The 26,864-nt window shown below is 35.9% G+C and overlaps 1 protein-coding gene across 1 annotated transcript; it reads right to left on the bottom strand.

The window, feature by feature from the left end:
- Window positions 1-1,275: 1,275 nt before the first annotated feature.
- Top2a (DNA topoisomerase II alpha) lies at window positions 1,276-26,352 on the bottom strand. Its single transcript, XM_046442699.2, has 35 exons — window positions 26,202-26,352; window positions 24,915-25,070; window positions 24,624-24,714; window positions 24,068-24,131; window positions 22,299-22,444; window positions 22,015-22,112; window positions 21,620-21,832; window positions 21,122-21,295; window positions 20,865-20,966; window positions 20,625-20,762; window positions 19,013-19,151; window positions 16,928-17,085; window positions 16,469-16,594; window positions 15,969-16,079; window positions 15,728-15,833; window positions 15,529-15,638; window positions 15,173-15,265; window positions 14,443-14,557; window positions 14,220-14,341; window positions 12,921-13,069; window positions 11,911-12,142; window positions 11,589-11,723; window positions 11,284-11,484; window positions 10,892-11,087; window positions 9,426-9,517; window positions 8,966-9,130; window positions 8,757-8,840; window positions 7,360-7,542; window positions 6,898-6,988; window positions 4,963-5,115; window positions 4,664-4,787; window positions 4,278-4,321; window positions 3,633-3,776; window positions 2,716-2,915; window positions 1,276-2,333 (listed from the first exon to the last, which is right to left on the bottom strand). Exons 1-35 carry the CDS (start codon window positions 26,220-26,222, stop codon window positions 2,205-2,207), a joined length of 4,605 nt encoding a protein of 1,534 aa, XP_046298655.1. The 5' UTR covers window positions 26,223-26,352; the 3' UTR covers window positions 1,276-2,204.
- Window positions 26,353-26,864: the final 512 nt, after the last annotated feature.

Genomic DNA, 26,864 nt, shown 5'->3' with positions numbered 1-26,864 from the left:
ATCCACTGTAGCAGTAACAGGGGGAGATGTCGGACAGTGGCCTGTGCCTGAATTCTAGCTACTTGGGGGAATTGAGTTCAAGGCCAGCTGCAACAATTTGGTGAAGCACTCAGTAATTTAGCAAGACCCCGACTCAAAAAACAAAAACTAAAAAGACTGGGGCTTAGTGGTAAAGAAGTGCTCCTGGGTTCAATACCCAGTACCAAAAAAAAAAAAAAAAAAAGGCTTACTAAGTTGATTACTGAATCATTTATCCACTAATGCAATTTTAAAATCTCATTTCTCCCTTTGTAATTTGTATTAATTTATCTAAGCCATTTCTCATATGCATAGGAAAAAAAATACATTCTAGAAAAGGTCTAAATGATCTAAGTTTATTAAGCACTGCAATTTTTTTTTTAGAGAGAGAGAATTTTTTTTTTAAATATTTTTTAGTTTTCGGCAGACATATCTTTTGTTTGTATGTGGTGCTGAGGATTGAACCAGGGCCACACGCATGCCAGGCGAGCGCGCTACCGCTTGAGCCACATCCCCAGCCTGCACTGCAATTTTTATCTCCTTGAATGCCAGTAGCTTAGAGATAACATGTAGAGAGTCAAGGAACAAACTTTTCTTATAGTTAGTAAGCTCTTTTCTAATCCGGAGCAAACTTCTTTTAAGAAATATTTCTGATTTTTCTATTTATCTTGTAAACAAGACAGGGATTTCACCTTTGATTTGTAACCTGCTTTTTTTTACTCAGCAATGTCATAGAACAGTTTTTCTTGTAAATAAACACACATGATCACACTTAATAGGTACCTGATATTCCACCTTTACAATTTGTTTAACCCAATTGTTTTATCAGAAGTCCTCTATTGTTGGACACTTATTTCCCGTTTTATTGTTACAGAACTATATATTACTATCTTCCTGCTTGGAAATAATTGTGGATTCATGTTAAGTTTTAAAAGAAATAAAGGTCCTGAATCCATCCCCACCACCACAAAGGCTGGCCTTGAACTTGTGATCTTCCTGCTTGCAGTTTCTGGATTTGTTGGGATTACAGGTGTGCACTAGTGCACCTGGCTAAAGGATATATATATATCTCACACATATTTTGGTACCAGGGATTGAACTCAGGGTCGCTTAACCACTAAGCCACACTCCCAGCCCTTTGTTCATGTAACTTGCAATCCTGCCTCAGCCTCCCAAGTAGCTGAGATTTATAGGGGCGTGCCATTCTACCCAGTTTTTTAAAGTAAGGTGTAGTGGGTCATAAAAGGGGGCAATGAATGGCTTGCAATGTTTAGAACATTTTATTAAAGTACAAAAGTGTTGGAGTTAAGCTAAATAGAAAAACATAGTAAATATTTACAAAAACATTGATAACATCACTCAAGTAACAATACACAAACAATGCAGAGAAAGGTCTTAAAAGGTTTACAAGTTGAAATTATGACGATTTCCCAAAAGGGATCTAATGGTTCACTGCTGAGAATGGTTTTAATGTCATATGTAAGATCTCTGAGCAAATGATACCCCCCACTCTGCAATACAGAGCTCCCTAGATATTAATCCTTTGGGAGATTCTGACTTAGAGGCAGCAGAGGGGACAAGTCAAGAGTTGAGACAGTCCTATGACTGGCCTGATATTCTCATCCTGTTGACTGGGTTGAGGTCATGCAGATACAGTCAAGGTAATTTTCTTCAGCTTCTGATGATTTTCAGGAGGATATAAGCAATTTCTCATTCTTTGAACAAAAATTCAGTACATAAAGGCTGAACAGAAGAGTACTGGATTAGAACTATCAAGTTCTATTTATGGACTATTATCAATAAAACAAAGATAATATGGAATTTATCATGCTCTATTTCCATATTTAATGAAAATAGGAAAGAAGGCAGAGTGATACTTTTAAATCAAAGTGCTCTAGTTTTAGCTTAATGAATGGTCAACAATTTCCTGAAGTGACCACCTCACTATTACTAGAGTCCAGAAGAATTTAAAATCAGACTTTAAAGACCAAAGAAAACAGATGTAACATACAAAGCAGAGAAGAAAACAATGCCCAGGAAAGAGTCACTACTCACTTTGCTCTGATAGTTGTATATTAAAATACCTTCCCAAAACTAATTCAGGAGAGGAATTTAAGAATTTTAGGTGACTTTAAAAGCAGTCTTGGGCTCAGTAAGACCATTCCTTAAAATAAACACTTCATGTTTTAAAACAAATCATCTTCATCTGACTCTTCGAGGTACTTTATAGGTTTCTTTGCCCGTCCAGATTTTGCCCGAGGAGCCACAGCTGAGTCCAAGTCCAGATGAAAGTCATCGCTCTCCCCCTTGGGTTTCTAAAGAGGAATGTCAAGTAATTTGCATAATATAAACATGATAGCATAATTTCCAGACTATAATTCAAAGAGTTTTCTACCTTCTACTAAGTAGTAAGAAATAGATCTAAGGAAACTATCCCATTGATATTTAAATAAGTGCCTTACTTAATTTTTTTTGGCACTAGGGATTGAACTCAGGGGCGCTTTACCACTTTTGCTGGGATTACAGGTGTGCTCTACCATATCCAGCCATATTTAATTTTTCTCATAGCTAAACTATCCACAGCAAAAACTAATGAATTTGAGATTTAAAATTCTTAAAAATATATCAAATTAACAGGAAAAATGTAGTTAGGTATTTCAAAACATCTAGAGTAAAAAGACTAAACAGGAATAATACCTTGCTTGCGGCTGCTTTAGAAATGACTTTCTCAAAATTACTGTCAGAATCATCAGAAGTGGATGGCTTCCTTTTGCGTCGATTCTTGGTTTTGGCAGGTTCAGGCTTTTGAGAGACATCAGAGTTCAAGTTTGGATCCTTCTTGGTTCCTTTTGGTGCAGCCCTTTTTTTGGGACCAGTAGTGGAGGTGGAAGACTGACCTGCAAATCAATACAGGAAATCATCATGGCTGCTCTTAGGGGTGAAATATTCTCATTGTGAGCTTTCTTTTCCTTTCCTTCCTCTTTTTTTTTTTTTGGCAGTACTGGGGATTGAACCCAGTGGGCTCTACCACTGAGTCACATCCCTATCCCTTTTTATTTATTTTGAGACAGGGTCTTACTAAGTTGTCCAGGCTGGCCTGTCACTTGGGATCCATCTGCCTCGGTCTCCCAAGTAGCTGGGATTGTAGGTGTACACCACTGTGCCCAGCTCATTTTGAACTTTAACAACTTGAAGACTATATGTGACACAGGAAAAGATAATCTAATACAGTTGAAAATATCTGAGAGTAAACCTATTAACTATCTCATTTGATTATAAAGATCTAAAACTGCTTCCATTTGGAAAAGTTTAATTTTAATATCAATAGTAGTAAATTTTTTCTGGGCCAGTGGTGAACACCTATAATTCAGTGTCTCAGGAGGTTGAGGCAAGGCAGGAGGACTGTAGTTTGAGAGCAGCCTGGGCAATGTAGTGACACCCTGCCTCAAAATAAATAAAAATACTGGGGATGTAACTTAGTGACAGTGCCCTTGAGTTCAAATCCCATACAAAATAATAATAATAAAAAAGTAAAATTTCAGTATAAAAAAGTTATGCCGACTTGGGAAAGCGAATTAGTTTGGTATTAATCTATTTCAAAGATTTAGGCTTACTATTTGTTGTTGTCTTCTTCACAGTCACATTCTTTTTTGAAGATGGCTTCTTCATTTCAGTTTCAACTGGGAGATCAGCTACAGGAGGGCTCGAAGAAGATGGTACGCTATCTTTAGTATCATCGTCATCATCGAGGTCAATCACTTCAAATGGAAAGTAAAACAATATATATGAGCAACATATGAAATACATTTACTGCTTTGTCCCTGCTATGAATTCCCATTTAGACATTTTCTAGAACATTTATATTATGTTACTTCGTTTTTATTTACTTATTTTTGATATTGGGGATTGAACCTAGGGGTACTTAACCACTGACCAACAACATCTCTAACTCTTTAACAATTATTTTATTTACCAGCCCTAATTTCTGAATTCTTTATCAGCAAAAAGTTTTTATTTTTTTGTATCTAGCATGAAGCATAGTACCTGGGGCAAGTGGTTGAATTAGTTTTAGTATATTAAACGTGGAGTGTATTTATGTGCAAAAACTAAACCAAATGAATGATGGTAATAGAATGCTAATACAAACTCATGTTTATTTTCAAATGAAGTACTTGGATATTGTAGTCAAGATTAGAACCTAATTGGACCTGTGAGTCCCAGTAAAGTACATGTCTTAATTATTTTTACTAAATACATACCTGACATGGTATCTTTCTGTGGCTTCAGTTCTTTTTCAGTATGTCTAGAATAAAAAAATAAATAAATAAAATATATATATATATATAATAAATAACATCCTGACAACCAATTCTAAGTATGTCAAATATCAAAGATTATCTAATTATTAAAAACAATCAGAGTTGGGTACAGTGGCACACGCCTGTAATCCCAGCGGTTCATAGGCTGAGGCAGGCGGATCCAGAGTTCAAAGCCAGCCTCAGCAATAGCAAGGCACTAAGCAACTCAGTGAGACCCTATCTCTAAATAAAATACAAAATAGGGCTGGGGATGTGGCTCAGTGGTCAAGTGCCCCTGAGTTCAATCCCCAGTACAAAAAAAAATCTACATTAGATAAGATACATACTTTGGTGAAGTTTTGGTCTTAGGTGGGCTAGCATCTGATGGCACAAAATCTTCATCTTCAGATTTTTCATCAAAGTCTGAAAAATCTTCATCTGAATCCAAATCCATTGTGAATTTGGTTTTTGCTGTTTAACAAGGAAAGAGGGCAAGAGAAATACTTAATTCATAGACTGATGACACATTTCATCAGCACATAAGCTTAACTTTAACCTCCTAAAAAAGATGCTTCAGTTTTTATGGGATTAAGTATCCTGAAGTTATTGGCCATAGCATATCCAGCATGTTCTTTGGTCTCCTTACCTGCAGCTCTCCGTGGCTCTGTTTCTCGTGGAGGGACATCAAAATTACTTTCAGTACTGCTCATATCTGATTCAGAATCAGACCAGGGGTTTCTCTTTTTGCCTTTTTTGACAGGTTTAAATGTCAATGTAGTCTGTTTCTTTGCCTTGGTGCCTAGAAAGGAAAAAAAAAGATATTAACCATACATATATTCTTAGGCTCAGTTTTCTTCATCTATCATCCACCCATCCTTTAAATATTTATCTAGCACTGTGATGGTGCTGGGAATGTCAATAGTGAATAGAAATAGATGCAGCATAGAACTCAATCATTTTATCGCACAAATAAACTCAATATGTTTATGTAAGGAATGTGGTATATATCCATAAATATCAGGTTTCTTTAAGAAAGAGATGCTTGAGCTGAGATGTGAAGGTTTAAGAAGCTAATTAGTTGAAGGTAAGTGAAGAAACATTCTAACTCAGGATGTTGCATGTATAAAAGTTCTGGGAAGAAATAGCATACTTAGAAAACTGCAAGTTCACTATTACTAGAAAGCAGAAGTTGGGGAACATGACCATATTTGCACTTTTAAAAACAACTTCTCTCAAGTTGCAGTATGGAGACTGGAAAAGGGCAAGAATAGATGTAAAACAATGAAATATACTGCTGAACTCAAGGCAAGGGAGACAGTTTAAAGTGGCTGCGACTATCTTGAGGGGTACTTAATAGTAAGTTTCCAAGTGTCTCTCATACCTATCCTTTGTTTATGTCCTTCATCTTGTCCCACTAAGATTATAAGTGCAGTTTCCTTACAGGTTTGATTTGGTTTTTTACCTTTATAATCTTTAGGAGCCTATATGAATCTCAGCTTTTCTCTAGATCCCTAAAATGACTAGTATATACTACTCAATTTTTTCTTTATAAATCTGAGGGTTAATTCCATGCTTTCCCACTTCTTGTACCTTCAGAATATTGGATACAGCAGTAGGAACATGAATGTTCAAAATACTAAGCTGACCTATTAGTTGTACAGTATAAATTATTTCTAGCTAGGTTTTAGTTAAACATGTGTTGCATTATAAGGTCAATACGTAATGTTGCAAAGCATGGCACACATAAAATATTAAAAAAAAAAAAACTAAGATATTTCCATTTGCTTTTTTAAAATTTTGTGTATAAACTGATATATATGTGTCCCCACAGATTTGAGCACATATATCTATCTAAAGTAGATTCTTAAGAATAGATATAGATTCTATATTAAGATCAATCAGTAGGATAGCATTGAGAGTCCATAAATAAATCAACATTTACAGTCAATTGATTTTGAAAAAGGTGAAGATACTAGGGAAATCAATCTTTCAATATGTGGTACTTAGGGGGCTGGGGATGTGGCTCAAGTGGTAGCGTGCTCGCCTAGCATGCATGAAATACTACTTCACAATAAAAATGAATATACTACTGATAAATGTTACTATGTAGATACATGACCCATGAAAACATGCCAAGTAAAAGATGTCAGTCACAAAAGAACATATGATACTAATCATATGAAATGCCTAGCATAGGTAAATCTAGAGACAGTTAAGTTTTTATTGATTGGTGGGAAATGGGGAGTGACTGATAATGGGTAGTTTCTTTTGGGGTGATAAACTGTTCAAAAACCTCTGTGATTATACTGAAACCATTAAATAGTACACTTAAGATAGGCAAATTTGGTATGTGAAGATTGGTTAATAGAACTCTTTGATTCTGTGTGGTATCATTACCTAGAATCCAGGGATGATGTTGAACTCTAGAGATGACCAAGATGTGGTCATCATTAGCCTCATGAAACTTTATACTTCAACATTAAAATTGGCTAGAAAGTGAAATTTAATAAACTGGTGGATGTTTTCTTAGATCTAACTTTTATTTCAACTTTATACTGTTTTCTTTAAAGTGTGGTAATACCTGGTTCTTTTTTCAATTTCTTCTCCAGTCTTTGTTTTAGGCCATCTGGTTCTACACCATCTTCCTTAGAGGTTCCCTCAGGATTTTCACTCTAAAAGACAGCAAGATATTAAAAAATAAAATAAGATAAATAAAAAAATAATAATAATAAATAAGAATGATCCAGTTCTATATACTGTATCGAAAATAATATAGAGTCGAATATATGAATATGTATATTGCCAAAGAATGTTTTTCTTTGGGTTTTGGTTAAGAGCTCTTTGGTACAGGTAAGATTTCTTCAAGACACTTAAATATTAAAAAACTAGGTGCTTAAGAAAAAAAAAAAAAAAAAAAAAAAATCCACTCTCCTCTCCCCGGTGCTAAGGACTCAACCCAGGGCCTGTGCTTGCTAGGCAAGAGCTCTTCACTGAGCTACATCCCCAGTCCACAAAGTATGTGTAATGATTTCAAGAGTATTACCTTAATTTTCTTTTTAATTTTCTTTTCTGCCTCTGCTTTCATCTCTTCAGTAACTCGGGGAATGACTCTTTTTCCTCGTGGAGAAGGCAAAACTTCAGTCATTTGTGCTTTTTTCCCCTTTGCCTTTCCCCCTTTCCCTGGTAGTCCTACTTGTTCATCTTGCTTTTCCTTGGCTTCGACAGCCTGTAAAACAAATGTAAGAACTCATTATTGTGTATAATTAACATTTGATAATAAAGGTAAATAAGTGTGGAAATTGAAGATTGGGTTTTATATGTAATTCTATCACTTAACCTTTCTGAGGATAAAAAGGGGAAACTATGTTAAGGATAAATCTCTCTCTGTCCATCTATATACACACACACACACACATATACATTAATTCACTTGTAAAAAAGGATAAGTACATACCCACTAATGTACACTTACCTAATCAACTGATTAGAATAAGGTAAATATTTATACCAAAGTATCATAATATAAATTTGTGTAAGTTTAATTATGAAGTGAAATTTAATTATTTTTCCTATGCCAACTCGTCCCCAAAATATTTATTTATTTATTTTAGTTGGCTACAACATCTGTATTTTATTTATTTATTTTTATGTGGTGCTGAGGATTGGACCTAGGGCCTCACATGTGCTAGGTGAGCGCTCTACTGCTGAGCCACAACCCCAGCATCCCTATGCCAACTTTTTTCCCCCTTTGTTGGTTCTGGAATTGAGCCCAGGGGTACTCTTCCACTAAGTTACATCCCTAGTCCTTTATATTTTAAGACAGTGTCTTGCTAAATTGCTGAAGCTGAATTTGAATTTGTAATCTCCTGAATAGCTGGGATTACAGGTGCTACCATGCCAGCTAGGTGCTACCATGCCAGCTATGTTAAAATAATTTTAAGAAACAAGTATTATTTGGAAGACTTAAGTAATAAAAGGATCTTCTGAAACTATCTGATTGATTTGCCCCAAAAGTAACTGACTTTGCTTAATTTTAAGTTGACTTAGGGGACCGGGTGGGTCTTCTTCCACATTTAGGCTCTCTATCTTCTTAGTCCTAATAGGTCTTTCCTATTTAATTTTATAAAAGAGTCAACTCCAGTTCTTTCCTCAAAAACTTCTGGGTAATATGTTCCTGGCCTCATATCCTTTATTCTAAGTAGCATTTAATTATCTGTTTTCTTGTGTTATTTTGGAATGTATCCTTATGCTGCCTATATCCTTTCTATTGTCAACTGTAAAGTTTCTTGACAAAAAGAAGTATTGTAGGAACACATTAAAAAACAACAAAGTGCTAGTTATTGAACCCAGGGCCATGTGCATGCTAGGGAAGCACTTGACCACTAAGCTGTATCCCTAGACCCTACAATATTTCATAAATAAAAACTTTAAACTACACACCTCCAATTCCTCAATAAAAGCAGCTAAGTCTTCTTTCCACAAATCTGATGGACTCTTTCTCTTTAATGAGTCCAGTTCTTGCTCCTTTAGAAAATTAACAGAAAATTAAGTCAACAAATGTGTATTAATAGCATTTTTATGTAGCCCAGTTTTTACTTTTACCATTATAATAATGTGAAGTAATATGCACCATCCTATCAATAACTTACCTTTTCATTTCTTTGTTTGCACAGTTCATCTTTCTTTTCTTTGGTTAAATACCAAAGGGGCATGTCAAGAAGGTAGTTGAAGGTTGGCCCAGAATCTGTTACAGAGTCACTCTTTTCTGTCTCCTTTTCATTGTCACTCTCTTCATTCTCTTCTTCATCTGGAACCTAAAGGACAAATTAAAATGTAGAATTAATAGAAAATGTGAAACACAAACATATCAGGTATTTTTATTTTTTTGGTACCAGGAATTGAACTCAGGGGCACTCAACCATTGAGCCACATCCCCAACCTATTTTGTATTTTATTTTGAAATGAGCTCTCACTGAGTTGCTTAGTGCCTCACTGTTGCTGAGGATGGCTTTGAACTTGTGATCCTCCTCAGCCACTGGAATTACAGGCGTGCACCACTACACCTGCCCATACCAGGTATTTAAACAAAATTGCTAACCAAGAAGTTACCTTTTGCTGGGCTTCCTTCCAGGCCTTCACAGGATCCGAATCATATCCTCTCTGAATTAGAACTTTAATTAACTCTTTTTTAGGCTTATTTTCTATTAAAAGAAAAAAATGTGAACAGATATAAGGGTTTTGAGCAAGATTTTATGACAAAGTTTTATCACACTGTCAAAAGAATAAAACTGGAATTCAGATGGTCTCTGTTGTGCATATATTTGTACAACCTGGTATATCGCTTAAGTCTTCTCCTTAAACAATTGTAAATTATGAGGGGCAGTCAAATCATGATGGAGGTTATGATCTAATTATAACTCTTACAAGAACAGAAGAGACTCAAACCTTTATTTAGAATACACTTCTACCTAAATTATGCTCCCTAATTTTTTTTATTTCTACATTTCTACTACCCATTCAAAGATTGATTTCTCTTAATCACGGCAACACTGTAATCATTCCTTCCCTTTTTTTGGTAATACCTCTCTTTCTGTGTCTACTGCAGTTAATTTTTATACTTTGACCTAAGAGTCACTAGCTAAACAGTTTTGGAGTACCACCTTTAATCAATTAACTTGACAGACTACACATTTAAACTTTCTATATTCCTCAAGAAGACTGGATAGTCCCTAATATTTCCTAATTCCATTCAGCTAAAAACATTCTTTTTTCCCCCTCTAGTCATGTCCAGTATCACTCATCTTAGCCTTGCCTTAAGCAAAAATATCTGTGAAATAAGGAGGATGATAGGCTAGTGCTAGTTCTTAAGAGTTATTTCTTTTAGTCTTCATACCCCCACTTTGGTCAAAATATTTTCTTCCTCATCACTTAAATCCTGATTTTGTTGCTTATAGAATTTCTTTCTTTCTTTCTTTTTTCCTGGTGCTGGGGATTGAACCCAGGGCTTTGTGCTTGCAAGACAAGTACTCTACCAACTGAGCTATACTCCCAGCCCCTAGAATTTCTTTAAAAAAGAAAATTCCTAAGACTTGTCCAAGAATTTACTAGTCTGATTTACTTGGAAGTCATTTATAATCTTCCTTTCTTTCTTTTCTTTTCTATCAGGTTTATTATTTCTTTTTGTGATCAACCAGTTGATACAAGGTATTCTAGCTCTATTTATCCCTGTCTAAATGTCAACTAATCTTAATCTTTTTAAGATGCTTAATCTAGTGGGCTAGAGAATGTAACTCAGTTGTAGAGGTAGCAGGCTTAGATTCACAAAGCCCTGGGTTCAATCTCCAGCACTGGAGTGTGTGTGTATGGAGCGGGGGAGGGGGTACAACAAAAAACCTCAATCTAGGAAAAGCTATCTCTTGAAAACTACAAATAATTAATCAGATATTTAAATGAAATGTATATAACTAAATGGATTTTTGTCCTCCCTCCTCCCCACCATTGCTCTCACCAAAAATATTTAAAGAAAGTTTAGCATAACTGTAGTTTTAGTATAAGCAATTATTTAAAAAACATACCAATGATTATTTTGCCATCTATTTTCTCTAAGATAAAGCGAGCCTGATTGTTCAATTTAGCAGATTCAGCACCAAGCATTCCTAGAAGCCATTCTTTTCTTAATCCATAATATTTAAGCCTGAGTTCGAAGAAGTCTCTTAGAATATCCAACACTGTGTCATATTTCTTTAAACAGCCTACATGGTCAAAAAGCACCTGGAAAAGGAAAACAAGATTAGAACAAAGAATCAATAAATTTGGTAAACTTTATAAAATTGCTATTAATCCTTAAAATAATCTGAAACCTCTCACAAAATAAGACATATCATCCACGTATGTATAATGTCAAAATATATTCTACTGTCATGTAGAATAAATTTTAAAAATACATAAAAAAAAAAAAAAGACATACCATAGAGTTGCAGGTGAGACTAGTTTGGAGTTTGAAGACTTTGTGTAGCCCAACTCTCTCTGCCTCTGCCAATTTTCCCTCAGTCATCTTTACAACAAACTTCACAGTGGTATCTGTGTGGTATTCCCTGTAGTCTGTTATGAGAGGGGGTGTCTTCTCAGTGCCATTCAACATGGGTTCTAGGACCTGTTCTTTGTATGTCTGAAGAAAGAAGAAATTCTTTTGTAAGGAATCTCTAAACAGTCAACAGAAATAGTACAAAACAAAAAATCCCAACAAAACAAACAAAAACCACAGTTACTTACTTGGGTCCATGTTCTGATGGGAAGTTCTGAGATTTCAATGGTTGTGGAATTCAGAATAGCTATTTCGCCATTAATCACATATTGATTTGGAGCCAGCTCTTCAATAGTACCTTTGAAGTTTTTGTAACTTGGAAGCTAAATTGACATTATAAAAAAGAATGTCTTTTAAATGTGATACTAAAAACAGAAGTCACAAAGGTGTTCAACAAGAAATCTAATTATAAGGTATGAAATAAACTTTACATTTGTATCCTCTTTAAATTGTACAATCCAAACTGAAACCCAAGAAAGGTAATGTTGCTACCATGCACAGAATAGTTACCATTGGCAAAGGTTCTTCTCCATCCATCAAACGCCTGATGTTATTTACAACTTCACGAACATCAAAGTTGGGAATTTTGCAGGACCACCCAGTACCAATTCCTTCAGCACCATTTATCAGGACCATGGGTATAATGGGAATGTACCATTCAGGCTCAACTCGTTGGTTGTCATCATATAAGAACTTCAATGTATGATCATCTTTTGGTGGAAATAACAACCGAGCCAAAGGGCTAAAGGAAACAATCAAACAATGTTACTGTACAAAATATTTGCTTTCTGAAGTAAAGGGTCACTCCGGGGTTTTTTGCCTGAGCAATTAGAAGTAAGGTCTTTCATTTACAAAAACAGGAAAACTAAGGATTCAGTTTTGGGTTTAATATTTGAAATACTTATTAGACATCCAAGTGAGAAATGTTGAGAGGGCAGTCAGGCATAAAAGTTTAGAAATCAGGGGAGAAGTCAGAACTGGAGATGTAAAGAGATGTAAAGTTATGAGACTGGATGGATGGGAGATCATTTGGGAAGTGAGTTTAGATAGTAGACAGAGATCTGATGAAGGAGCCTTAGGCAGACCAGTATTTAGAGCCAGGGAAGATGAGAAGTACCAGCAAAGAAGGCTAATAAGGAAAAGAACTTCTATTGTTGAACAGGCCAAATAAAGAAGAGTTTCAAGGAAGATAGTGATAACTGTGTTGAATGCTGCTGAAAGGATGAAGATAAAAGCTGAAAATCAACTATTTATAACATCCTACAGATTTGTAAAGTGAAATTTCAATTGCAATATTTAGGAAGAATCTAAGTTTTCTTTATTTGAACCCAAAGTCTACCTCAGGGATTTCAACCTTGGCACTACTGGCATTTTGGGCTGAATAATTCTTTGTTGTGAGGAGCTGACATTATTGTAGCATCCCTGGCTTCTGCCCAGTATTTCCTAATTAATTGAATTTTTGTCTCACATCGTTTCAAAACTGGCCATGGCAAGTCACTAGAAATTAAAAACCTACTCACCTGAGCATTGTGAAGATGTATCGAGGGCTAGCAGAATCCTTGCCACCATGTAGGCGGGTACCAAACTGACCAATGGGTTGCAAGAGGTTCAGATTATTGCTACCCACAAAATTCTGAGCCAAATTGATGATGGTCATCATTAGTGACATCTGAGGAGGAAAAAGATTAATCTGACCAAAAGTCTTTTAATAATACATATTGATTATTGTGACCAAGCCTCATTATAATCTTATAAATCTTAGGTTTATAGTGATTGTTCAAAGATAGATGGCAGACCTAGTACCTAAACCCAAGACTTCCAGTTCCAAGTTCAGGGGTCTTTTTTAAGAGCAATTTTCTTTTAAATATTTATTTTTTTAGTTGTAGTTGGGACACAATACCTTTATTTTATTCATTTTATTTTTATGTGGTGCTGAGGAGAGAAGCCAGAGTCTCACACGTGTTAGGCGAGAGCTCTACTGCTGAGCCACAACCTCAGCCCCTCTAATAGCAATTTCTATCTATTAAATCCTATGAACTTGGAAGAAATAGTTTCTCCCCTAACCCTCAGCAAAATGAAATACTTTCACCTTTGTGTCATTAACACTTTGGTCATTTCTATTCTAGCATAGATCACTTTACTCGAAAAAAGAATGTGTGTTGGCTTTCTGGATAAATTGTGATTATACCTTGAAAGTACATAAAGTATTTTATATTTATTCTTATATACCTGGTACAGGTAGGCATTCAACAAATGTTTGTTGAGTGAATATTTATCAAGTCCTCACTATATTTTGATTTAAAATAGTAAGTAGGTCAACCATTACATTGAAATTTCTAGAAGCTTGTTAGTACCTCACTTCTAATGAGGCTGGCTTTGATGCTCCTGCCTCAGCCTCATGAGCCACTGGGATAACAGATATGTGCCACCATGTCTGGTCAGCACCCTTAATTCTTTAAAATTGTTTTACAGAGTAAGGCAAAAAATGTAATTCAATGTTATGTAACTGCATAGTTTTACTTATGTCAATGAGTACATTTGTGACAGCTTATAACAATTTCCCAGTTGATGGTCATTTTGCATGTCTAAAATTTGACATTGCAAAGTTATAATAAATATCCTTATAGGAATATTATTTCCAGAGATAAAATTGTTTGGTCAGAGGGTGATCACATTTCACTATAATTTAATAGACTGTACCAAATTATTCCCTATTATGGATATAACAGTTTATACTTGCACCAAACACATTTGAAGAATGACCTTGAAATTGTTTATGATATAATGCTTTCAGGAAATATTATGGGCTGTATGTTTACCTCACCATGATGGTATGAGGACATTTCTGCCACTGATCCAGCTAATTGGGCAACCTTCACCTCTCGTTTGTCATTCCTTTTGAAACAAGTAAATAAAACCTTTCTTTGACCGGGTTTCAAACCTGTTAAGATAAAAGAAGGGCAAACATCAGCATTCTCAATTTAATCATTTCTGGGCACAAGATTTCTTCCTTACAAAAAAGACTAACAAACTGGAACTCACCATCCACCATAGATGGGATAGATCTCTCATTATCAGAATTTGAGAACAGGATAAGTTCCTTGTTTATAAAGTCATTATATGTCAAATAAGTGGTAGCTTGCCCATACAAATAATCCTGAAGGATCAAAGAGAATATTACATTATCTGGTTTAAAATAAAACATTGGTCTTAACAATGCTTAACACAAAAATAATAAGCATCATTTCTATAATTCTGAAGCCCCCCAATATAATTATGCACAAGTATTTTATGTTTTAAAGATAATGCAAACTTAATTGCTATACAGTTAGAAAAAAGGTGCATTGTCTTTTTAATTATTTTTCCAGGACCAGTACATTTATGCAACAGTCTAAATAAGAATATTTATAAAGTCATGCACAGTTTTAATTATGGAGATACATTCTGAGAAACACATTAGCTGATTTTGTCCTTTGAATGTCATCGCTTATACTTAGACAAACCTATACAGTATGTGTATATAGATACACATGCCTAGGCTAAATGTTATATGAACATAGAAACCATGATGTTAAATGAAGCAAAAGAGAAAATGATGTCATCAAGAGACTTTATAATCTTATAGGACCACTGTTGCATATGTGACCCATCATTGTTATATGGTACATAACTATAGTTATTGATGATATTAAATAAGTTTAATTTGCTACAATATCAATTCTAAAAAGTCTACCACATAGCACATTTTGTGGGATATATTTAAAATTTTTACCTCAGGAAGGCCAAGTAACTTTCGCTGTCTTCTATCCTCCATGAAATGAGTTAACCATTCCTTTCGATCATCTATCTGCTTTTTGCTAAACGCCTACAAAAGGATGGGACTGTTAATAATAGGTTCCAAAATATCTCTTCTATAAGAAATAAACAACAAAAAATACTATTTTCTAAAATATCTGGTTCCTTCTCTGGGATATGAGAAATATTCTATTTTATAAAACACTCATATAAAGATCTAAATGTTTCAATTGACCAACATAGTAGTTTCTAAAATTAGGGAAAAAAAAAATATAAATATATATATTATTTATTTATATATATATATATATATAAAATACAACTCAAACTCACCAGGCTGATTGCAGCATCATCTTCAGGCCCAGTATATTTAAATTGAATACGATGTCTTTTCATATCTGCAAAGTATTCCTTAGCTTCTTTTGATGTACTGGTGCCCAAACCTACAAACAAAGGATACCACGTTACCCCATATAATCATGCATAATGGTATAAAACAAAATAAAGAATTTCTATGAATTCCATTACAAACCTTTGTAATACTTGACTTTCCATTTTTTATGGTTTGGAGTAGAACTTTTCCATTCTTCAAATTCAGGAAGGCTGTAGAATGCAATTTCTTGCTTGTTTTTAGATACCTATGGAAAGGACATATTGTAAAGTGGCTTTACACACTGTGGGCTCACCTGCATACCAACATATATCATTGGAGATTCAGGTTTGAGGAATAGAGTCTTAGAATGTCTATTTTTGTATCCTAAAAATTAGTATACCTTTACAATGGGAGTGATAAACTCCTCCAGAAAACGATGTCGCAGAAGAGAGGGCCAGTTGTGATGGATAAAATTAATCAGCAAGCCTTTGATATGGGAACCATCTTGGTCCTAGAAATATTTAAAAAGCCAAAGCATAAAAGAACTGTTTAGAAACTTTAAAAAAGTGTTTAAATCTAAACTCACTTATGCTGTATGTAATATACACATGATATGAACATATCTGATTAGATATTGGTTGGAGATAATGAATAAAGCTCCTAGTTATAAAGTAATTTGTCTTTATGGTGGGAAAGCAATGTAACAGTAAGACATTAGCCAGTGTGGTGTGTACACCTGTAATCCTAGTTACTCAGGAGGCTGAGGCAGAAGGATCACTTGAACCCAGTTTGACGCCAGCCACAGCAAAATAGTGAGACTGTATCTCAAAAAAGCAAATAAATGACAAAAAAAAATTTAATTTAGTTTAACAGTTTAAAATATTTGATAACAAATCTGACCTGATCTGTCATAATCATTATCTTCCCATAACGAAGAGTCTTTAATGAATCTTCATCTTCATAGTTTTTCTTATACTGAAGACCCACAATTTTGATGATATTGTTAATTTCAGCATTTTCCATGATCTGAAAGACACATACCAAAAGAGTAGTTTTGTTTATAAATTTGAAAATAACAAATAAGATGCTTGAGTTTTTGTGAGCTCCTGTATTTTGAATTGTTAGTGTATTAAGTCAGAAATATCTGAGTCTGTAAGTCAGAAATATCTGTAAGATATGCTACAATATATATAATTTCTTCTTTTTCTTTTTTTTAAGAACCCAGGTCCTCATAAATGCTAAACACACAAAATAACAACCTAAGATTCATTTCAAAACACCCAATGAGAAAATGGAGTAGAAACATGAAATCTACATTATAAACTAGATTTAAATACTAAAGTTAGTTTTATACTCTACCTGTTTATGAGAGGCTTCTCGGACATTGAGCATTTTTCCTCTAAGAGGGAAAACACCGTACTTGTCTCTCCCTACAACACCAAGGCCTGAAACAGCCAAAGTTTTGGCTGAATCTCCCTCAGTCAGGATAAGTGTACACTCAGTGGAGTTTCGACTTCCTAAAGTAAAAATACACAAATTTTAGCACATTTAGTTCAATCCCAAATATTATGTTAATAGCCTTGTAACAAAACACATGAGTTAGAAATTCAATAAGAAACTGGCTTAGGAGTAAAATGAGACAATAATTACTTACATATTTTGGTTAAAATTCATAGTAAATAAAAAATACCATGCCCCTAACTTATCCCTGGTTTCTCTGTCTTAAAAAAAAAGGTCCTAAGGGCAATTCCTTTTTTTTTTTAAGTCGTTGATGGACCTTTATTTTATTCATTTATTTATATGTGGCGCTGAGAATCGAACCCAGTGCTACACACATGCTAGGCAAGCGTTCTACCACTGAGCCCCAACTCCAGCCCTCCCTGTTACCTATAATCAACCATGGTCCTAAAGTATTAAATGGAAAATTTTAGCAATAAACAATTCATAAGTTTTAAATTACATACTGTTCTGAGTGGTGTGATGAAACCTCACAGTTCCACCTAGGTCATGAATTATTAGTTTGTCCAGTGTATCCACAATGTGTCTGTAATCTATCTACTTGTTAGTCTTTTTTTTTTGGTACTGAGGATTGAACTTAGGGGGCACTCAACCGTTGAGCCACATCCCCAGCCCTATTTTGTATTTTATTTATTTATTTATATTTTTAAAAAATATTTATTTTTTAGTTGGACACAATACCCTTATTCATTTACTTTTATGTGGTGCTGAGGATCGAACCTAGGGCCTCAAACATGCTAGGCAAGTACTCTACCACTGAGCCACAACCCCAGCCCCCCTATTTTGTATTTTATTTAGAGGCAGGGTCTCACTGAGTTGCTAAGCACCTCACCATTGCTGAGGCTGGCTTTGAACTCGAAATCCTCCTATCTCAGCCTCCCAAATTGCTGGGATCCCAGGCATGCACCACCATACCCGGCTAACTTTTTAGTCTTTTAATAGCTCTCTTGGTTATCAGGTCATCGGTCTTGGTATCCCATTGCTTGTATTCAAATCCAAATGCTATACCACAATGCCTATATCATTCACAATGCCTATATAAACACCGTTAATATCTTACATCACAAGAAGGGAAAATACAAGATATAATAATAATGGAATAGCTTTTTTAAAAAAAATATTTTTAGGCTGGGCTCAGTGGTACTTGCCTGTTATCTCAGCAGCTCAGGAGGCTGAGGTAGGAGGATCTAGAGTTCAAAGCCAGCCTCAACAATGGTGAGGAACTAAGCAACTCAGTGAGACCCTCTCTCTAAATAAAATACAAAATAAGGCTGGGGATTTGGCACAGTGGTCAAGTGCCCCTGATGAGTTCCTCCCCAGTACTCAAAAGTACATTTGTGTGTGTGTGTGGTAGTGGTGCTGGGGATTGATCCCCTTGTACATGCAAGACAAGCACTCTACCAACTGAGCTATATCCCCAGCCCCTTACAGCACATTGTTATAATTGTTCTATTTTATTATTAGTTACTACTGTTAATCTTTTACTGTGACTGTATTATCATATATGTGTGTGGGGGGGAGATAATATATATAGGGTTGGATAATATTAATGGTTTCAGGTATCCTGTGGGGGTGGGAGGGTGTGTCTTAGAATATATGCCCTGAAGTTAAGGAAGGACTACTAGATCTAGTTTCTTAAATTTCTCATAATACTTATACTGCTGCTAAATATCAGTTTGATATTATACTGAAAATATTTACTAGGGTTAGATTTGACCCATTCTTGCTTTATAACTACCCCAAATCATCTCAACGTTGTAACAGCCCCAAACTGAAAATGAACTAAATAACAGAAGATTGGTTGATTTTTTAATTAAGTAATCTGTTGAATATTAAATGTCAAAGGGAAAATATCCATGGTATTCTGGTAATGAATAAACAACTGAAGTATGAGATTTAAAGTTTGGAAACATTATTAATGTGTACCTGCATCATTGGCATCATCAAGTTTTGGAATTCCCTTGATTCTGTTATGCTTTACAGCTGAACATTTCTTGTTTAACTGAACTTGGGCCTTAAATTTCACCCAGTTTAGTACGCTTTCTACAATACCACAGCCAATTGCCTAAAAACAAGAAGATTCATATTAGGAAAAAAGAATTCTTTCTGAATTCTAGAAGACAGCCAGGTGCAATGGTGCATGCCTGTAATCCCAGTAGCCTGGGAGGCTGAAGCAGGAGGATCTTGAGTTCAAAGACAGCAACTTAGTGAGTCCCCAGACAACTTAGAGAGACCCTGTCTCTAAATAAAAACTGTAAAAATACAAGTGGCTTATTGGTACATACCTGTAATCTCAGTGACTTGGGAGACTAAGGCAGGAGGATCACAAATTTGTGGCCAGCCTCAGCAACTTAGCTTGAGACACTGTTTCCAAATTAAAATGACTGGGGTACACATAGCTCACTGGCAGAGCACCCATGAGTTTAATCATCAGTACAAAAACAAACAAACAAAAATCTAGAATACGAATGAGCCCCCAAGAAAATGAACAATAATTTAAAGATTGAAAAGTGAAGAGAATAATTTCCAAACAGAGGTTAGAGGTTAGTACATTGATTTTGTGATCTTTCTGTTTTAGGTTATCACCAGTGAGGGAAGCAGGTTCTTCTGATTAATTTAATAAATATTTACTGTGTACTTATATTGTGCTAGGTGCTAAGATGGTACTTGTTCTCATGGGGTTTAATGATAGAAATAAGTGAGAAGAGTTATGATTAAATGAAAAGTTTGCTAAACAATAATACAGGTTCAGTGTTACATTGGAACCAACTTGGGGTGAAGAGTAGAAAATAAAGGCTCTGAGGAAATGGAATTTGGACTTCCTGAGTGGAAGCTATTGAAAGATTTCAAGAGGCTAAAAACAAAAATGTGTGCTTCGACACAAGAAGGTCATTCAAGAGCATTGCAGGGCTGGGGCTTGGGCTGAGTGGTAGAGCACTTGCCCAGCATGCGTGAGGCACTGGGTTTGATCCTTAGCACCACATAAAAATAAAACAAATAAAATAAAGGCATTCTGTCCATCTACAAAAAGATGGAAATAAAAAGAGAGTGAGCGAGCATTGCAAAGAAAAGCCTGAAACAATAAGAAAATTAAGAACCTGTTATAATAATCCATAAGAAATAATGGTGGGAGACTAAGATATTCAAGAGACGATTCTTGTTTAGAGGTAGATAATGACAAGGATACCACCTTTTTTGGGGTACGAAGTATTGAATCCAGAGATGCTTAACCACTGGGCCACATCCTCAGCCCCTCCATACCTTCATTTTTTTTTTTTTTTTTTTCAAAATTTGAGACAGGTCTTGCTAAGTTGCCCAGGCTGGACTCGAACTTGCAATCCTTCTGCCTCAATCTTCCCAGCGGTTAGGATTATAGGCATGCACTACAGTGGGTTTTTACTAAAACAGGAAGTTGCTGTTGCTTTTTTAAAATTTCCTTTTCAGATTGGGAAGGCTTGAAGAAGTACAGTATGGGAGGAATCATTTCGGCAGAGTTGAAAAGGCAATTTTTGATTTTTATTTCTTTTTAAGTACTCACAGCTTTGATGAATTTTTCACTTAATTGGCATGTTGATCCAAAGCTCTTGGCTTGCAAAGTCATATTTTCTTTGGTCTGAGAGTCAAAGGTTGGATTTTCAATTAAGGCATTCACAAAAATCCACATGTGATTTTTCACCTGCAATAAAAGTTGATAAAGTCACTAAAATGTCCTGATGCTTTACTTAAAGATTTTCTTCTCCCTGGACTTTAGAAAAAGAGAACTGCCAAAATACCATACCTGATGTGCTTTTACTGCAACACCACCCTTGTTCTTCTTCTTCACTACATCAACAAGTTTAGTCACAATCTGATCAGCTACATAATCAACATGTCTGCCACCCTAATGAGGAAAAATCCCAAACTGTTAAAACTCAGCATGCTCAAATTACAACAATAGTCAAACACTTAAAAATATGGAGCTTGGATTCTTTATACCAAGACAGTCAAATATTCAAGTCTATTTCATTTATTAATAACAAGAACATAAAACATTACCTTGGAAGTAGCAATGCTATTGACGAAACTAATTTGCTGAAAGCCTTTTTCACTCATTGTTAGGCACACCTCCCACCTGTGGTTTACTTGTTCATGTATTACTTTCAATGGGTTGCCAGTTTCATCTAACTTATCCTTCAAATACATATCCACATAACTGCGGAATCCTTTTACCTATACCAAAATTAAAGGTAATAGTATTAACAAAAGTTATAACAAGTAGGGCCAATAACATTACGAAGATTTTCCAAAACCAATGTTCACTGAAGAACTGGGAGAATGGTCACTAAAGAGCACAAAAGTATTTATTTTAGGTGTTTCTTTGGGAAAGAAATTCCTTCAGTAATTTAAAAATGAGTTTATTATTTCATTATTGTTTTCTCAGGAACAATTATAAAGTGATCAGAAAAACAAATGTGAGTAAAAAAATCAATTTTGCTCTCAACAATGATCACAGATTCCCTTATGTCCTTAATTAACACTCAAGAAAATACTCACTGGCAGCTTAATTCCATTAAGAAAGACTTTGACATCTTTAGTGGATCCAGCAATATCATATGCTCTTCTAACCATCAATGCAACAATATCTTTGTCAAGGCTTTGCATTTTAAACTTAGACAAATCAGGCTGGAAGGTGATACAGGTATAATCTTCTCCATTAAAAGGCTTAAGCTCCATCTCACCAGCTCTTCCCATGTTATCCATCCAAGTCTATGGAAACAAAGAATAGGAAATTTAAAAAACTCAAATCAGGGTTGGGATTGTGGCTCAGTGGTAGAGCACTTGCCTAGCATGTATGCGACACTGGGTTCAATTCTCAGCACCGCATATAAATAAATGAATAAAACAAAGGTCATCAACATCTAAAAAAACAAAGATACCTATTTACTTGCCTGTTTGAACATTTTCTTGTATTCTCTACTGGCTGTTTCCACAGTAAACTTGGTACTGAATATATTACATAATTTGGCTCCATAGCCATTTCGACCACCTAGGCAAATAAATTAAAAATGCTACTTTATTATCTCATCGACAACTTTATTTCTTAATTACTGGCAAAGCTTTTTAATTAAAAACATTTATTCTCGTATTTTTAACCTTCATGCTACAGTCATTTAAAAAAGTGATTTTTTTTTCCAGCAACAAATATGTTCTTCATTTTCCTTCAATCCTTTACCTGTTACTTTCTTTTCATCATCATCATAGTTACTAGAAGTTAAGAGTTGTCCAAATATAAGAGCTGGGACATACACCTTTTCAACTTTGTGTTCAACAACAGGAATTCCTTTTCCATTATTCCATATGCTAATTAAATTGTTTTCTCTAAGAAAAGAAGATTGAAAATTTTATTGTAAAAACAAATGTTAAACTAATACTTATAATTTAAAAATATTTAAAAACCATTATTTCTAAAATATATAAATTTATAAGTCTTAATTTCATTATGACTCTTTTCATATATGCCTTCTAAAATTGAGCACGAAAACCTTTTCTTCCATGCTTAGTTACTGACACACCTGATATAGGAACGGGAGTGGGGGATAAAGGGAGAAACCTTTCCAACATCTGTGTAGACACTGATAATATTGAAAAAATATAAAATTTAAAAAGGTTAGGATAACAAAGGGAAATGAATTATGCCCAATGGAAACAACAAAATTTGGAAACAATATTATACCACTTCTTTTTTGTGGTACTGGGCGGGTGACACTCTGGCTCACACATGTTAGGCAAATATATCTCTAGTTCATGCCGCTTTTAGGAGGATCATCTGTATATACTTAGTTCCCTTAGCTTTCTCAACCAACAAAGCACACTGTGAAACAGAAGAGAAAAACATTATCCATCAAAAACTTTCCTGCTTGCCAATAAAATGCTGAAAGCTTACTTGAACTTATTTCTCTTATTTTAGGATAATTCTCAGAATATTTAAGTTATAATGGAACACATACTATGGTTCTTATTCCAAGTAGTATTTAATATTACCTTTAAAAAAGAAAGACTAAAACTAGCTCAACATTTTTTGAAAGATTATGATACTAAGCATTTAGAAAGTTTTGAGTAAATAATCATTAGCACATTACCAAAAATAACCTTAAGCCTGGGTGCAGTAGATCACACCTATAGACCCAGTGACTCAGGAGACTGAGGCAGGAAAATCTCAAGTTTGAGGCCAGCTCCTGTAACTCTGAGATCTTTTCTCAAAATAGAACTGGGGAAGCAGCTCAGTGGTAAAATGCCCCTGGGTCTTATCTCCAGCACATAAATAAATAAATAAATCATAAAAAACCAAACTGTAAATATATTTTATGTGATGATTGACCTGGCTAATAAACAGGTGAAACAAGCACCCAACCACCCATGAAGGAATACCATCATTTAAAACCTGAAATGTTAGATCAAATTCTTCTCTATTGCCACCTGCTGGTTTGCTGTTTGAGTTGCATTTTGAGAAAAAAAATTTAAATTCTGCAGTCATGAATGCTTGGAGTAATTATTGGAGATGTTTGAGACATATTTAGAGATTAAGTGTCATAATGTCTGTACTTTAAAATGATTCAGGAAAAAAAATACAGATTAAGTAAACATGAAAAAATGTGGACAACTAGCAGGGTGTGGTGGTGCACACCTGAAATCCCAGTGACTTAGGAGGCTGAGGCAGGAGGATTGCAAGTTCAAGGTCCTAATCAATTTGGTGAGACCCTGTCTCAAAATAAAAATAGGCTGGTGATGTAGCTCAGTGGTGAAGTGCCCTCAGTTTCAATCCCCTCTGCCAAAAAAAAAAAAAAAAAAGTTGACAACTATTGGATCTAGGTGGTAGGTATTCATGTTATTTATTATTCTGCTTTTCTGTACTTCTACAGATCTTCATTTGAAAAACAGCTAATTCCATTAGCAACCAAAGTAAATGCAAATAACAACAATGAGGTATTTAACAGAACTTACGGGTCAATAGTGACTCTAATACAAGACATTTTTGGGTCCCTTTGTTTGTTGTCTGCAGCATTAACTGAAAGAAAATAAAATATACATCTATAAGAAATTAAATCTTTAAGATGTGGGAAGAAAGCTGGATGTGTTGGCACATTTCTATAATTTCCAGTGACTCTGGAGGCTGAGGCAGGAGGACTGAAAGTTGAAGGCTTTAGCTTTAGCACAACTTACTGAGACTGTCTCAAAACAAAAGGGCTGGGGATGTAGTTCAGTGGTAAAGCACTCCTGGGTTCAATCCTCAGAACCAAGGGGAGAGGGTAAAATGATGTAGAAAAAACAAATCCCAAGTAACAAAAAAGTAGTATTTATAAGGTGTTAATTTGTAGCAATTTTTGTTCATAGAACTATTTCTAGGAAAAAACTCAACTTCTTGGACTTCAGTAGACTGCCTCACTTTTGCCAACTAATTATGTGAAAACACAGGAGGTCTGGCTACAGAGGATTTGACAGAAATGATATTTCTTATGAAGGACTTGACCAGTATACTTGTATGAAAAAATTTACTCACCTAGAATCTCATCAAAGATTTTGTACAAACCAGGAACAAAAGTGACTTCCCTATAGTTCATGCCAATGTCTTCATCGTAAACCCACATTTGCTAGAAATAGGACGAAGAAATAGGTATTTTTATTCTATATTAGTTGTCATCATTACTATAAAGCCTTCTAAATGAAATACTTGTACATAAACACATACATGAACAATAATAGTTAGGCCAGTGATACTATTAACTGCAAACTAAACTGGAAATGTATGTATTTCAACTAATTAATTGCACTTAATTAGCTTGATTTTTACCTGGGTCACTAATTCCACAGAGCCAATGTAAGTATCTGGGCGGAGCAATATATGTTCCAACTGTGTTTTCTTTTGGTAGATTCTTTCAATAGACAGTCTTTTCTTAGCATCTTCATTTTTCTTAATTTTGTTCACTTGCATATTTTCATTTATAGGCTAGAATTTAAAAAAAAAAAAAAAGAATTTTCCATCACAAATTTATTGGAAACAATGAACAAAATATGTACCACGATACACTTGAACACACTATGTCATAAACTGGTATCTGTGAGTGTGTATAGGTGGACTTGACAAAAGTTTGGAACAAAAATGGCAAATTAAGTTAGGTGCAGCCAAGGTTCCAGGTGTCGGTTTAAAAAGACATTCTAGCCAGCAGGGTAGTGGCAGGCCTACAATCCCAGGGATTAGGGAAGCTGAGACACGAGGATCACAAGTCCAAGGTCAGCCTCAGCAATTTAGCAAACCCCCCCATTTCCAAATAAAAGGGCTGGAGTTGTTGGCTCAGTGGTAAAGTGCCCCCGGGGCACTTATCCCACCAAGTGCATCTGATATGGAAACTTCCGGAACAAAGTTTTATTTAAAAAAAAAAATTAAATAAAAAGAATTTAAATAGTTGTAGATAGACAGAATGCCTTTTATTTATTTATTTATTTATTTATTTTTAACGTGGTGCTGAGGGTCGAACCCAGTGCCTCACACATGCCAGGCAGGTGCTCTGCCGCTGAGCCCCAGCCCCAGCCCTTGGACAAAGTTTTTGATGTCCAAGAAAAAAAAAAAATGCACCCGCTTCTTTCCCTTATTGCACATTTACTGAATGCCTCCGCTATCCCAGGCAAATGATGGCATTTGGGGATGCCATCGACTCGACCCCTAGGGCACGTGAACATTTTGAACACAGAAAGGGCGCTTTGGGGGGGGGGGCGGGGGGAGCAAGGGGTTCCGCCAGCTCTTCAATGGGAACCGCTCACTGCCCTTGCTCTGCACCTTCCAAGATGGAAGGCATTCAATGTCCTTTTCAGCCTGAGGCAGGTGGGCAGAGGCTACAGCCTCCCAGAAGTGAACCCCGCCCCTACGAACTGTAACATCCTAGAAGGGAGCTGAGCCAATAAAGCCTCACTACCCGCATGGTTAGGGGCTTCAGCCTGTTCGCGATGCCCAGGGCCCAGAGATGGGGGTCGACACCGAAGATGGGTTCCCAGACCTTCGCAGGCGGGTCCACAGTCCAGGAGCCTCACCCCTCACCGGCGGCCAGAGGCTCCGCCACCCGGCCCCTTCCGCGAGCTCTACCTGCAGTGGTGACACCTCCATGGTGATGGTCGTGAAGGGGCTCGAGAACCCCGAAAACGACTAAACCGGCGGGATCCACGAGACGATCAAACACCCGGACGCTCCTCCACAGACGCGCGTCGGTTAGGAGAGCGCCTCCAGTGTCTCTAAAGCCTTCGCCTAGCCCGCCCAAATCAGATAATCCAATCACTGATTCTTTCTCACCGGCTCTGTCTAGAATAACCAATCGCAGCTGGTATTTCATCTCTACCAATGAATGTCTGAGTAGGCCAGTCGGTTCGAACGAACCTATTAGGCGAGGGAGGCGGGACTAGGGCTTTTTTTTTTTTCAAAATGCACCACTCGGAATCGTAGCACAGAGACTGACAGGCAATCTGGCCACTGAGGAGGAGCCGTTTTTTCTCTTCTTGCCGAAAACGGAGGCGAGCGGGAGCTTCTACAGCTCTTCTACAAGAGGGGCCTTGTCTTGAGGTGCCTGGCAGATTAGAGAAGGGGAGAAAGGGGTGTGTATTTCCCAGCCACTACGAATCTACTTCCGATCCCTGAAATGCTGCGTTCTGAGGTCCTTAGCAAGAATAGGTGCTCCTCCATTTTTCTGAGGAAACTGAACGCCGGCTTTCTTCGCAGGGGATCTGGCCATTTGGTGAAGCAAACAGGTTTCCG

Source organism: Marmota monax, unplaced genomic scaffold, assembly GCF_021218885.2.
Source record: "Marmota monax isolate L192 unplaced genomic scaffold, Marmota_monax_Labrador192_F-V1.1 WCK01_AAM20220418_F8-fsc00205, whole genome shotgun sequence".
Classification (NCBI taxonomy): domain Eukaryota; kingdom Metazoa; phylum Chordata; class Mammalia; order Rodentia; family Sciuridae; genus Marmota; species Marmota monax.
The sequence above is the reverse complement of the archived record's forward strand: the minus strand, read 5'-3'. Positions and strand labels throughout refer to the sequence as shown.